At 38.3% G+C, this 15603-nt stretch overlaps 2 protein-coding genes across 2 annotated transcripts in view; both read right to left on the bottom strand.

The window, feature by feature from the left end:
- The window catches only part of SYNJ2BP (synaptojanin 2 binding protein), a 28717-nt gene extending 23816 nt beyond the window's left edge, over positions 1-4901 (bottom strand). The window contains exon 1 of the mRNA XM_033107563.1: positions 4716-4901. Within this exon, the coding sequence (XP_032963454.1) occupies positions 4716-4779 (64 nt within the window). The 5' untranslated portion in view covers positions 4780-4901. The remainder of the gene's footprint in view (positions 1-4715) is intronic.
- Positions 4902-13793: 8892 nt separating this feature from the next.
- Positions 13794-14995, bottom strand: LOC117023869 (60S ribosomal protein L7a-like). The gene is given in 2 exon segments (XM_033109089.1): positions 13794-14827; positions 14830-14995. Coding segments are annotated over 2 exon segments (789 nt in total). The 3' UTR covers positions 13794-14204.
- Between the last annotated feature and the right edge of the window lie 608 nt (positions 14996-15603).

Raw genomic sequence — 15603 nt, 5'->3', positions numbered from 1 at the left:
TCAACTCTACCACCTAAAGAGTTATGTGACACGAGAATCAAGGTTTTCTCATTTGTAAAATGGGATAATAATGATTTCATCTGTTCCTTGTTGGGAGTAGACGAGACAAAAGTGCTTAGTATGGCAATACATGAGAGGCACTCAGTAAGAGGTATCTGACACTCATAAGAGGACATCTGGCCTGGGTCAGGAAGGATTCCTGGAGGACGTGACTCTTGAATTGAGTCTTAACCAATGAATAGGAAGGGGAAGGAATCAAGATGGAACCTTAGGGAAAGGTTAAATTTCCAGAGTAGCATTGAGAACGTTTCAAAATCCAGTCTCTACCTCTCTCAGCAACCTCCTCCCCCTTAACTCTTCTTCTATCTAGTCTGGTTTATCACTGACCTCAGAATGTGCTTATCTTCTTTTCTTTTCTCTATTACTGCTTAGGCCATATCCATCCCTGTTCCTGACACTAGCCTAAAGCCTGTCTATAAAACAAACATATGTTCTATCTTCTTGTAATCGATTAGTCTAGCCCTTATCAACAGCTCCATTCTTTGAATTTTTCCATCACAAGGGCAGATTAACACACTCCCCTCCACACTTCCTTTGCCCTCCCACTACATACATGCTCGTCATAGTCTATAACCTTAATCTGCATCTTTGCACTGAGATTTAACTTTTTACATGTGAATGCCATGTCTCCATTGGAACGTAATTTCCATGGAGGCTAGACTTCATGTAATTAAGAGAAAACAGCACAAGGATACAGCATTTTAGTCTCAGATCTATTTAATAGATGAAGGAACAGATCAGAAAACTGTTAACAACAGTCTCAGGGTTAAACATAGAGCCCATGACAGGTCTGTAGAGGCTTAAATGCTTGGACTTAATAGGGTTTCTTGTTTTTAGGTTTTCACCTTGATATGCCCTCAGCTCTATCAACAGCAAACTATAAAAACTTTCCACTGCAGATTATGTGAGTCATTTAAAATGCCCCAAATCCTTCCTGGAATAAGGTATAATGTAACAAAATAAAAGTCAGCAGAAAGGTTGTCAGTCAACTTCTTAGATACGGCTACTATAATGGGAGGAGGCATATGGAATAGTAGAATCAATAAATCTGGGTTAAATTCCTGCCTCTTGAAACTTACTGGCTTTAGAACTTTGGCAAATCCTTAACCTCTCTAAGAGACGATTTCCTCCAATAATGTGGATTAATCACTTACCACTCAGGGTTGCTGTGAAAATTAAATGAGTTAATACATATATAACGTAACTAACACAGTGCCAGAGAGATAATACTTGCTTAATTATTCATTATTAAAACATTATACCAACCCATTTATTCTCTGAAACTCCTTTAAATAGAGTAGAAAAATAGATTTTCTTTCCTTTTTAAAGTTGGTATATCAGGCTCCTTGCTAAAATCCACTGATGCCTCAGGAACAAGGAATCCTAATTCTAATACCCAATGTACAGTAGCGTTGTCTTTATGGACAATCTCTACCAGCTACAGTGAAAAAAAAGCTAGATTAGATTCTTGTCATATTTCTTAAGAGTAACTGAATCTTTCTAACATTAAGAATTCAATTTGACAAAAGAAAAAGTGGGAGGCTTAGAGACTATAATCAAGCTGGACTCCTATAAAAAGAAAAGATAAATAGTGTTCCATAAAGCATAAAAGATATGCTTCAAACCCTTGAAGGCATTTGAGCACCCACTGTTAAACCAAAATGGCAAGAATCATAAAATAACATGTAAAATGTGCCAAAGGATCCTGAATTCTTGGAAGTTAAAAAAAACCAAACCTCCAAAGTCATATGGCCTAAGTCTCTCCTTGTTCAGTTGAGGAAGTTGGTACAGGAGAGAATTCAAAGCATATGCCAAGCTTCTTTTTGCCTCCCCAGATACTCACTTCATTGTCCCAATTTTCCTAAGATTTCATTATTTTCCTTGCAATAAGCAAGATCAGAAAGAATAGTTCATTTGCCTTGCAAAATGGGCCCAAACACTGGAAATATCCAACACTCTTGCCCCTGACAACACTGGCACAAAAAACAAAGGTATATACATTCTTGCAGTTACCTGATTAAACTATCAGGTCCCTGCATAGGAAGTTGTACAAAGACAAACAGTGACAATACTGTCTACAAACAGAAATGCATACTGAGAACAAGAGGATTTTCATAGTTCTATTAAAATAAAGATCTCTATGAGACTATCAAAATTACTGGAAGTTTCTAGTGGTGATAACTGACTTCTTCTCTGTGTATCTCCATGATAACACAATGAAGAAAAGCTGAATTAGACTGTGAGACTTCTTAGGAGTACCACATACCTGGTAAATAGCTGTGAGGTGATAAACAGAAACTTAATATCTTTTCCTGTTAACTGAACCAACCAAACTTCAAATGACTGTTTTAATCCAAGTTCAATACAAAATTTGTGGCTCTACTCTCCTAAACTCAAGTTTATCAACTTATGTGAGTAAGACATGAACATGATTGGGAAAATTGAAGCAGTGACCCAGTGAATAAATCCATTCATTCATTTTGAATAAATGCACATACAATCCAGAAATTAAACTGCTTCTGGGTGAAATATATTAGCTAGGTATAATTATTTTTCTTAATTAGTCCCTTGAGGTTTGTTCTAACTCCAGTGGTTCAGAAAAATGCTAACACTAGGAACTTTAGGTCTGCAAGATCAAGAGGATCAGAAATTTTAGCAAACGGTAAGCTGAACATTAAGCAACACTGTTAGGTAAATACTAAAAAAGGTGAAGTGATACTACTGAACTTTAAAAATATTTAGTGACTAGAACATGCAAATAATATCAGAGTCTGCTCTGCTCTAGTTAAGAGATCCTGGAAATACTGCTGGATACCACAGCAAAAGGACTCTCTCAAAGTACATTAAATTCCTAGGAGTCAAACCTCAAACCACATCACAAGAGAGCTAATGTAATAACTAGGCATATTTAGGCTATAGAAGGAAGAGACAAAACAGAAGAACAGCTAGATGCCATTAAATATATTTGCAGGGCAATCAGAAAATGTATTCCCATTGTCTTAATGGACCCTAGGAAAACAAGCACCAATTGATGAAAACCACAGAAAAACAGATTTTGGTTTAACAATAATTTGCCATATTAGCCTGTAAAGTCAATAAAAATTAAGTGAGAGGAGAAATTTACATAAAATAGGGAAAAAAATGAATCTAAGAGACGGGAATAAGAGCTTTTGACAAAAGTTTAGGAGCTCGTATGGAGCATGACACTAAACCATGCAGATTAGCAATGAATTATATTCTTATAAATAAAGTCAGTTTCCAATGTTTTATAACAAGAAAGAAGGCATGGATGATTCTGAAAGCCATATTTTATGGAGAATAATCTTTGATATGAGAAAAGATGATGGACTGTTCCAGGTACGGGTGATGGGAACAGAAAGGAGTGGAAGGTTTACAGAAACATTTCAGAGATAGAGCTCATGGTACTTGATGACTTATTGGAGACTCTTGGAATAACAGTATTTAGTGGGATTTACTGTGTTTATCTAACCATTCATCTATTAAAAATAATAACAAAAGTAGCAATTACGTAGTGCTTACCAAGTGTCAGGCAATGTTCTGCATGTTTTACACAGATTAACTCATTTTGTTCTCCTAACTCTATGATGCGCATTGTACTATCGTGCACATTTTACAGACCAAAAACTAAGAATTACATCAGTAAAACTGGTCAAAGAATAAATGTCAAAGAACTAGTAGGAGATTAGGTACCAGATTTGGACCTACATAATCTCAAAGCTAAAGCTCTGAATCCATACCCTAGAGAGCTGTAAAGGAAAGGCAACAAAATTCTAGGCAGGCAGCATGTAGTAATGTTAAGATGTTAACATGTAGTAATGTTGAGTGAGTGAAGAGTAATCAGGGGTAAGAGGACTGTAGGGGTAAGTGAGGATTTGGCCGTATCAGAATCAGGTAACCACTATCCATGTCAAGAAACAGAAAACTGTTGGCAGGCCAGAGCATATGCGCTTGTTTAAAAAAAGAAAAAGAAAAAAAAACCCAAACCATAAAACACCTGCATTGAGTCCAAATTCCTAGAGATGGGATCTAGGAATTAAGTTGCTGGGGTTTTTTGTTTTGTTGTGCTTTTTTAAGCAAACCCAAAAACCCTGGCTAATTTTGAGGCAAAACCAGGTTTGGGAACTGCTCTAATAGATCACTGAGGCCTCTTCGTGCTTTAATATTCTAGTTGACATTTTCCCACAAACAAGAGGGGAGCGAGGGATACAAGCACCAAGAAAACGGCTGAGTATTTACAGTCCACACCATTTATGCTCCCATTTTTACTAAACAGTCTCTCATAGGAACAGGTATAAAGCAGGCAATGGAAGGAGGGGTGTGGTGTTCACGGTATGCTGGCTAAAAAGCAGGCTTTCCCCCAGGATTTTCTGGTACCATTTAGCAAAAAGGAAACCCGTCATGACCATAAATACATGTGGTATCCGACTCAAAAATGAGGTGGATTCCTCAGATCCATGTCTGGCTAATGATGGATACCAATATATTCTTCTACGTGCTCAAAAGCGTTGCAGGAAACCTCTAGCTTGGGGCCTGCCTGCTCCGAAGCCAAAAGAATCTGGCTCAGCAAAAGAGGTGTTTGCTCTGCAATTACACCTCAAGTACCTACTACCAAAGATGACCTGTTCCGCACATACCTGAGGGTCCTCTGGTAAGATTAATCTCTTCCTCAGTGACCAAATAATCCACTCTTCCGTTCATGTTTTACTGCCTGTCTGGCTTCCCACCTGGGTCAACTAGGGCTCGCACAGGTGAAGGTGAATCAATCTCGGCGCGGCGCCCAAAACACACCACTTTCGATTTTAGCTGCCCTCGGACCGGAAGAGGAAGCCGACAGCGCTGGGAGCGTCAGGAATGCTGGGAGTCGTGGTTCTGGCGCGGAACGCGTTGCGTTACCTCACCCAGTCCTCAAAGCGAACTGAGAAGTGAGCGAGGAGCAAGATACCCTCTTAATTTGCTTTGGGGGTGGGGGGAGGAAGGATAGTAAAAGTAAGAGACATAAATAAATTGATATTGTCGAGGAAAAATTAAAAATAAACTCTCCTGCCATCTCAGAAAATCTCCACAAATGAAGAAAAGAAAAAAAGAAGAAAAAAATCTCTATTACTCAGTAAGCATTAAACCAGCCTGGTTTGGGTGTCTCAGGAAATCCGCTAATGGGATTACAAAGACAGAACTCTCACCCTTTTATGTAGCCAAGCTGAACAATCTGTTACGTGCATATTCTCATGTAAGAAGTTAACAACACCATTCGCTATATACATTCTTTGGTAAGTCGCCCTTGGGGTTACAATCTGTTACTTGACATTATCCAAAGAAAAAAAATAAAACTATCTCTACGACAAGCAGGTACATAAAGCTTGGAGCATGGCACCTAGGGTAACTCCTATAGTAAAGTTAGGTGGGACAATATCTTCCCTGATAGTTACATTTCAAAGAGTTGGCTCCCAGGACTTTGAGAAAAACTTTCCTGAGTTGTCCCTGACTAGAGGCTTGTTTAGCTTTAAAAAAATATTTATAGACATATCAATGGGACAGTGGAAGGATTTATAATTACAGATTTGCTCAAGCAAATCATTTAAAGGAAAAGGAGGAGAGGTCTCTTCATTTTGGTAACAGGGAAAAGTCAACCTTTTTTTTTTTTTTTAAGACTAGTGGATGAACTAGCTGTGACTTCAACCCAGCTTCCTGACTTTTGAGGTAGAATTCCAAAACAGGGCTTTAAGGAACTGTCAAGGGTCAAAAATTTACAAGCTTGAAGGGCCAGGAAGGTGATCTAAATGTGGGAAGAAACCTGGACAGACCACAGGAAGTAGTGGGGACCTTGGAGGACCAAAAAGTGCAGTTCCAATTAATGCAATTCAAATTCAGATTAAATAATCAAAACAGAAGCTACTGTGTTTAGCAACAAAACAAGAAAGAGGCAGATTCCTCAGGAAGGCCTCTTATTTGCTAATCCTGAGAGAAGTTAATATGGAATAGTGGAAAGAACACAGGAGGTAATGTCAGAAGACCTGATCTCAAGTTTTGGTTCCATCTTCTTCCAGTTGTCAGGCTTTGAGCAGGGAACATAATATCTCCTGTGTTCCCCCATCTGAAAAAAGGGAATAATACAGATTTTTAAAAGGTTGTTGAAAGGATTAAATGAGATGGAATTTTAAAAATTACATCTCAACTTCCAACTCATATTCCTACTACTGTCACACCCAACCGTCCTCAACATATGTTGGTTGAATGAGTGAATAACAGGATCATAATGAAAAGCAGAGTATGATAAGTGACAAAACTAAGGTATAACTAAGGGACATTGGAATACCAAGAGAGAAGAGATCAAATAGAAATAAGAAAAGAAAATCAAGAAAGTCATCAATGAAGAAATTTGGAGGAAAAAAGTTTTTTATAGACTACTAAGGGGGAAATCACTACTCTGTACCTGGGAAGAGAGTGCCCTTTTCATCTGGGCACACAGCTTCAGCAGAAACACAAAGGACAGTAAAAAGAAAAGAGATACCAAATAAGTTCAGGAAATGCTGGCTGTAAGTGGAGTGACAGATTAGGTGTGTAAATTGCCTTTATATCTTAATGTAAGTATAGTTTTTTTAAGAATGAGGAAACTTTAATATTTAGAGAAGCAGAAAACAGGACATAGGGATTTCCACTCAGAGAAAACAATTGAGAAAAATTATGGAATCAGGATAATGATGGGAGTAGTGAAGGAATAGCAAATAGAGTTCATGAGCGAAAAAGCAGAATGGGATGGTAGGTGATGACACTGAAAAAATAGGCTAGAAACAGACTGTGGAGGAAAACAGATTGTGGAGGAAGTGTATGCAGAAATATACACTTAATTTTATATGCAATATGCTAAGATGGAAGTTTGTTTCTCTCATATTAAAGAACTCTGGAAATAGATGGTTCAGGCCTGATATTGAGGCTGCTCGGTCATCGTGGTCCAAGTTCCTTCCTTTCTGTCTCCACCCAGTCCCATCCCTGGAGTGTGGCCTTTGCTTCATGGTCCAAGATGGTTAAGATGGGTTTGGGAACTTCAACCATCATTTTCACATTCCAAGAAAGTAATGAAGAAAGGGCAAAGAAAGGTCCACTCCATACTTTAATGGAGACCTCTTGGAAGTTTCATGCACTTCTTATATCTCATTAACCAGAAGCCTGGTCTTATGGTTAAATGTAACTATAAGGGAGGCCTAGGATGTATTTTAGTGGAATGGAAATGTGCCAACTAAAAAAAAAAAATTAAAATCAGGGTTGCTATTATAAATTAAAAGATGAGAACGGATATTGGGAGGCCATTGGTAGTCTCTGACACACAAAGCGACACTTTCTGTCTGAACTAGCCTTTCTATTTAAGGCTTTATGACCTTGAGATATGTAAAAATTATGAAACTTGGTGACTTCAGCCTATTTACAAGATTAGTGGAAACTTTGCCTCATACCTTGAGGTACTTTACCCATAACTTGCTCTATTTTTGCACATTTCATATCATGTATTCACTTTGTCTTTCCAATCTCCTGTCTGCTTCTACCCCCTCCTACTTCAATATTTTATTCTATCAGCCTCTTGATGACTAACTCATGGATGTGTTTGTATTTAGGACTTAACCACCTCTCCTTTGATAGGCATTAGTTCCAATTTGCTGCCCTATAACTGACCTCTTTGTTTTCAAACTCTTGCATATTTTTTTAAATGAGGTGATTAAACCCCTTTGTGATTGACACATTTTTTGTATTATTACATTTAATCAGATTGTATTCGTTTGTTAGAGCTACCATAACAAATACCACACACTTAGTGACGTAACAATAAAAATTTATTTTCCCACAGTTCTGGAGACTAGAAGTCCAAGATCAAGGTATTAGCAGTATTGGTTTCTTCTCAGGCTTCCCTTCTTGGCATGTAGATGTCTGTCTTTTTCCTCTGTGTTTACACGATCTTCTGTGTGTGTACAGATCTGTGTCCAGATTTCCTATTCTTATAAAGATACCAGTTGTATTGATTTAGGGCTCATCCTAATGACCTCATTTTAACTTATTTACTTCTTTAAAGACCTTATCGCCAGCAGGCCAGAAAGGATTGGCACAAAATATTCAAAGTGATGAAAAGCAAGGACCTTCAACCAAGATTATTCTACCAGCGAGGCTATCATTTAAAATTGAAGGACAGATAAAGAGCTTTCCAGACAAGAAAAAGCTAAAGGAGTTCACTGAACCAGTATTACAAGGACTATTAGAGGAACTTCTTTAAGATGGAAAAAAAAATCAAAACTAGTAATAATAAAATGGCAACAACTACATATCTATCAACAATTACTTTCAATGTAAATGGATTAAATGCTCTAATAAAAAAACATAGGGTGGCTGAATGGATAAGAAAACAAAACCCCTTGTATGCTGCCTACAAGAGACTTCAGATAGAAAGTCACACACAGACTTAAAGTAAAGGGATAGAAAAAATTATTTAATGAAAATGGGAAAAAAAAAATAGCTGGGTTAGCAATACTTACACCAGACAAAACAGACTTTAAAACAAAGACTATAATGAGACAAAGAAGGACCCATAATTCCACTTCTGAATATTTTTCCGAAGAAACCCAAAACGCTACTTCAAAGGGACCTGTGCATCCATATTTTCATTGCAGCATTGTTTACAATGGCCAAGATGTGGAGGCAGCCTGGGTGTCTGTGAATGGAAGAATAGTAAAGAGGAGGTGGTACATATATACAATGGAATATCGCTAGACCATGGAAGGGAATGGGTTCTTGCCATCTGCGGCAGCATGGATGGACATGGAGGGTACTGTGCTGAGTGGAGTGTCAGACAGAGAAAGACAGATGCAATGTGATTTTGTTTATATATGGAATCTAAAGACCAAAATAAACAAACAAACAAAACAGAAACAAATTCATAGATACAGAGAACATTTTGATGGTTGCCAGATGAGAGGAGGGTTGAAGGGGGGGGGGGGGCTTTGAAAAAGGGGAAGGGATTAAGCAGTACAAATTTGTTGTTATAAAGTAATCATGGGTATGTAGGATATAGCATAAGGAATATAGTTAATAATATTGTAATAACTATGTATGGTATCAAATAGGTACCAGATTTATCAGGGTGATAGATGGGAGGAGGTTTGCGGGGGCAGGGTGAAAAAGATGAAGGGATTAAGAAGTACAAATTCGTAGTTATAAAACAGTCATGTGGATGTAAAGTGAAACATAGGGAATATAGTCAATAATATGGTAATAACTATGTATGGTGTCAGCTGAGTGCTAGACAGGAGGATCACTTCTTAAATTACAAAATTATACAAATGTCTAACCACTATGCTGTACAACTGAAATTAATATAAAATAATATTGTCAAAAAAATTAAATATACTTTTTTTTAAAAAACGACCGTATCTCCAAATATGGTTATATTGTTAAGGTTAGAGCTTTAACATATGAATTTTGTGGGGACAAAATTTATCCCATAAAACAGATTACAGTGAAGTCTTATAGACTTTAGAACTGCTCAATATCTTTAAGATGGTACTGAATATCTGCTCCAGCCTATTACAAGTTGGTTTTACAGTTTAACCCTGATAGCAGTATTATTTCTTTAACTTCCAAGTTCTTGGGGAAAATTGCACTGCAGACCTTAACTATTTTTTTTTTTAAAGATTTTATTGGGGGGGGAACAGGACTTTATTGGGGAACAGTGTGCACTTCCAGGACTTTTTTCAAGTCAAGTTGTTGTCCTTTCAGTCTTAGTTGCGGAGGGCGCAGCTCAGCTCCAGGTTCAGTCGCTGTTGCCCACCACTCCCTCCGGGAGTGGAACCGGCAACCTTGTGGTTGAGAGGACGCGCTCCAACCAACTGAGCCATCCGGGAGGCAGCGCAGCTCAAGATGCCGTGCTCAATCCCAGTTGCAGGGTGCGGCGCCCACCATCCCTTGCGGGACTTGAGTTGAACCGGCAACCTTGTGGCCGAGAGCCCACCGGCCCATGTGGGAATCGAACCGGCAGCCTTCGGAGTTAGGAGCACGGAGCTCCAACCACCCGAGCCACCGGGCCGGCCCCCAGACCTTAACTATTGATAACAGCAATTACCAGCAAGGTATTTACAATGATCTCACCTTATAGCAGCCTTTTTAATTGGTACTCTCCATTCTTTTGAACACACACACACACACACACACACACACACACACGGTGCCAAAAAAAATGTATACACATTTTAAGAAAGGAAAAAACTGTATTAATTATAATACTCAATATATACCGATAACAAAAGATGAATACAAGTCACGTTTGACTTCTGCAATTACAAGAGGTGCTCAAATTGGTTACCATCAACCTCCAGACATTTCTGATGATGGCAAACTACTGCTTGAGCATAGATAACAGTTCTTAAAATGTGTATACTTTTTTTGGCACTCTTGGTACACACACACACACACACACACACACCCTCTTCACAAGAAATTTAATTTATTCCCATGGCTATAAATGCCATTAATATGCCAGCCCTCACCTCTTCACTTAGCATCAGTCTCGTATAACCCAGCTGTCTACCTGTTATCTCAAAAGTTGGCTAGCAATGGGACAAAATTTTCTTAAATTATCATAAAAATAGATTCTTAATCCCCATGTCTCCAAACCTATATCTCCTTTAGTCTTTCCCCTTCCTTGGGTCACTTGATTTACCCAGTTAAAATAAAAATCTAAAGAACCATGCTTTTTTTAACTTATATTTATTGGGTTGACATTGGTTAGTAAAATTATATAGGTTTCAAGTGTACAATTCTGTAACACATCATCTATATACTGCATTGTGTGTTCACCATCCAGAGTGAGTTCTCCTTCCATCACTATATATTTGACCCCCTTTACCCTCATCTACTACCCACTTCCTCCCTTCCCCTCTGATAACCACTAAGCTGTTGTCTGTGTCTATGAGTTTTTGTTTGTTGCTTTCAGTTTTCTATCCACATATGAGTTAAGTTATATGGTTCTCGATTTTTGAGATTATCATGCTAAGTGAAATAAGTGAGACAGAAAAACATCCAGAACCATTCTTGATCATACTCTTTCCCTCATACCCCACATACAACCCATCAGAAAGTCCAATTGTCTCTACAGACAAAAAAAATACATAGCCTGTATCTGACCATCTCTGCTACTACCATCTTATTCCAAATCACCAGTATTTATTGCCTGGACTTCTGCTATTCTTCCTAACAGTTTGCCCTATTGCCACTGCCCACCCTCAATCCATTCTTCCCATAGAAGTTAGGGCAATCTTGCAAAACTAAATCAGATCATGCCATGCCCCTGCTTGAAATCCTTCAATCAACTCCATCTGACTTAGAATAAAAGTCAAAGTCCTTAATATTGCCCACAAGATCTCACATGATGGGACCTCCATCTAGCTCTTTCATTCATTTACTACCACAACCCTCTTCCCCCACTCACTACTTTGCATATTCCCTGGGCTTTTATTTATTCCTCACACAAATTTGTTTTTGCTTTAGATCTTTGCATTTCCTTCCCATCCACTCCCACTCCTTCTTGTTCAGTGCTTTCTCTTTGTTACCTAGAAAAGTTGGTAGCAGGACTTCAATGAATGCATTTCAGTGATAATGAAACTTAAACTCAGTCATTTGCTGAAGGTCACACCATAGTTGTCATTTGCTCTCATCCTCTGCTTTTCCCACTAGCTCTGTGTCCTAGCTCTGCTGCCTGTTTTCCTTTCAGTTATTCCCACTAATGTTGCTGAAGCCCTCAAAATGAATCCAGAATGTTTCCCTCCAAAAGGCAGCCTCATTTTTTTCAGACTGCCAAAAGAAAATTTTGTCCCATTGCTAACAACTGGTTAAAGTATATATTCTGCATGTTTGTTTGCAGCATTTATGTACACTGGCAACAGTCTCTTTAAAATTAGAACTTGTTGCTTCTGGTCTCGACAGAGACTTTCATGCTTTCATGGTAATTGGCCTTATCAGATGCTGCTGTTGGCGGATAAAATCTTGTTATTCCAATATTACACCCAGAGGTATTACCACTTGCTTCTTAAATATGCTGTTTTCTGCAATTTGTGACAACATGGATGAATCTGGAGGACATTATGCTAAGTGAAATAAGCCAGATAGGAAAAAGACAAACACTGTATGATCTCACTCTCTCACTCATAATTGGAATCTAAAAAAATAAATAAATAAATAAAAATAAAAATAGCTCTAGCCAGACTGCTGGCTTAAAAAGACAAAACAAAAATGTAAAGTAAGAAAGAACTTATTTCTGTTGGGGAACTTGTCCCTTTAGTTTCCATCTCTTAAGTCATTAGGATTTGTGTTTGTGTTCTTTCATTGGAACTACTGCTTTGGGAGAAAATATTTGCAAAACACATAAGAACAAAGAAATGTGTATCCAAAATATATGAAGAACTCTCATAACTTAATAACACTAAGACAAATCGCCCAAACAAAAATGGGTAAAAGACACTTCAACTTGCACTTCAAAAAAAAAAAAAGATATATATATAGAACTGTCCGACAACTATAGTAATCAGGCATAACGTCATTAGTTATCAGGGAACTGCACATTACAATCAGAATGAGCTATTGCTTGCCATTCCCTAGCATGCCTAAGGTGAGTGAGGTTTGGGTGAGGGTGTGGAGCAATTGAAACTCATGTACATTTCTGGTGGGATTGTAGTATGGTAAAATCACTTTGGAAAGAGTTGGCAGTTTTTTTAAACTTAAACTTATATGACCCTATGACCCAGCAGTTCATCCCATAGGAATTTATTTCCAAATACATCTTAAGGAAGAATTTTTATCATAGCTCCATGCATAATTGACAAAAACTGGAGTCAACCCAAATGTTCATCAACAAATGGAATGCTAAACAAAACACTGTATATCCATAAAATGGAATATTACACAGTAATAACAACGAACAAATGTAGAAGCACACAAAAACATGGATGAATCTCACAGACATTAGGTTACATGCAAGAAGCTAGACACACATGGTTACATATGGTATGGTATTATTGCATTTATATGAACTTCTAGAGCAGGTAAAACTAATCTTTCATAAAAGACATCAGTAATTGTATGGGTCAGGAGTGGAGTGATTGCTTGAAAATGAGAATGAGAGATTTTGGGGTGATGGACATATTTTTTTTATCTCCTGTGGGGTGGTTGTTACGTGAGTATATATTTTTTTCAAAACTCACAGAACTAGACGCAGAAATATCTTTTTTATTTTATGTACATTATACCTAACTCATTTGATGAAATAAACAGTAAATATAACATCAGTAGCTAAACCTGATGGAATGTTCACAAAAGGAAATACAGCCTAATCTATGAATATCGATGCAAAAATTACATACATAGTGAGCAATCTGAAACCAACTGCTTATTAAAATATAATACAGAATGATCAAATAGATTTCATTCTGAATATGTGAAGATGATTATATATTATGAGAAACATTAGTATTATATAATTCAATATATTAAAATATCTAAGAATAAAAATATACAATTTTTTTCAGTGACATTGAAATGTTTTTTGTTGCTGTTTTTCTTTTTTTTAAAGATTTTATTGGGGAAGGGGAACAGTACTTTATTGGGGAACAGTGTGTACTTCCAGGACTTTTTTCCAAGTCAAGTTGTCCTTTCAATCTTAGTCGTGGAGAGCCCTGTTCAGCTCCAGTCCAGTTGCCAGTTGTTAGCTTGCAGGGGGCGCCACCCACCATCCATTGTGGGAGTGGAGGAGTCCAACCAGCAATCTTGTGGTTGAGAGCCCATTGGCCCATGTGGGAATCCAACTGGCAGCCTTCCGGTGTTAGAGCACAGAGTTCCAACAGCCTGAGCCACCCAGCCGGCCCCTTGAAATGTTTTTGACAAGACTCAATACCCATTCCTGATTTAAAATACTCATTCCTGATTTAAAAGTGAAATACCCATTCCTGATTTAAAAGTGAAATCCCTCAGCATAATTGCAATTGATTAATGCTTCCTTAGTACAATAGTCAATCTTATCTTAGCCTTAAAGCTAGTATTTTTTTTTTTAAAGAACAGTTTTTATTTTATGTACAGAAAACGCCAACGGTGTACACTCAGCCCAGCTTGGTGGCCAGTTCTTTAGCCTTTGCCTTTGCCAGCTTGGCAATGCGAGCCACCAACGTGGGGCCCAGGACATTGCCTCCCCAGTGACAGCGGATCTCATCGTATCTGTGGTTGTAATTGGTCCAGAGAGCTTCCACCAGCTTAGCCAGCGCTCCTTTGTCTTCTGAGTTAACCTGTGTGAAGGTGACAGTGGTGCAGGTCTTCCTGTTTACTAGACGCCCCAGCCTGTCCTTCCCCTTGATAATGCAGTAGGGAACCCCCATCTTATGGCACAGGGCAGGCAGGAAGACAACCAGCTCGATGGGATCCACGTCATGTGCAATCACCACCAGCTGAGCCTTTCTGTTCTCCACCAAAGCAGTGACAGTATTAACCCCTGCTCGAAGGACAGGTGGCCTCTTGGTGGGAACATCCCCCGTGCCAGCAGCTTTTTTCTCAGTTCGAGCCAACAACCTCTGCTTCTTCTCTTGCTTTGTCTCTGGTCTGTACTTGTGAGCCAGCTTAAGCAGTTGAGTAGCTGTCTGGTGGTCCAAGGTCTGGGTGAACAGGTTGATGGCAGGAGGCACTTTCACACGCTTATAGAGAATAGCTCTTTGCCGCTGCAGCCGGGCTATTTGACAAAGCGGGTGAGGTCCGTTTTGGGCCGGATGTCATGTCCAATGCCAAAATTCTTGGGCCTTTTCTCAAACAGGGGATTTACCACCTTCTTGGCCTCCTGCTTCTTCACGACAGCAGGGCCTGGCACCACCTTCTTCCCCTTAACGTTCTTCCCTTTCGGCATCTTGGGCAGTGGAAGGAGTGAGAAAGAAAAGAGAATTGTGGGAAATATCAAGCCAGTATCTTCATAAAGGTGGAAACAGTGGAGGCATTCCCACTAAAGACAGGAAAAAGACTTAGGTGCTCATTATTTTCAACATGATTTAACATTTAAAAAATTATTTTCCAAAGCAATAGGGCAAGATTACATAGTGAGACGCAGAAGAACTAGGAAGTAAGAAATGAAAACATCCTTATTGACAATTGATGTCAAAGTATACATGGAAACCCCAAGGGAATTAATGATTAAATTAATGATTAAAAAGTAAACACAAACAGCAATGAATTCAGTTATTCAGCATGAGAAAAGTTAAACCAAAAACATATGACTTCCATATATATGAACTCTGAACTATTTACAAAGTTTAATGGAAGAGAAATTCCCACTTACAATAGCAACACCAAATATGAAAGGATCGGAGCACTTTTAATGAGATATGTCAACATATATGCATGGAAATTTAAATCCTGTGAAACAAAAACTTGTTCAAAATAGACAAACATCTGTTGTTCTTAGACAGCATTTTCTGAGTCCATAAAATGCCAGTTCTTCTAAATATAAGATATTAATTC

This window comes from Rhinolophus ferrumequinum, chromosome 6 (genome assembly GCF_004115265.2).
Source record: "Rhinolophus ferrumequinum isolate MPI-CBG mRhiFer1 chromosome 6, mRhiFer1_v1.p, whole genome shotgun sequence".
In the NCBI taxonomy this organism is placed as follows: Eukaryota; Metazoa; Chordata; class Mammalia; order Chiroptera; family Rhinolophidae; genus Rhinolophus; species Rhinolophus ferrumequinum.
The sequence above is the reverse complement of the archived record's forward strand: the minus strand, read 5'-3'. Positions and strand labels throughout refer to the sequence as shown.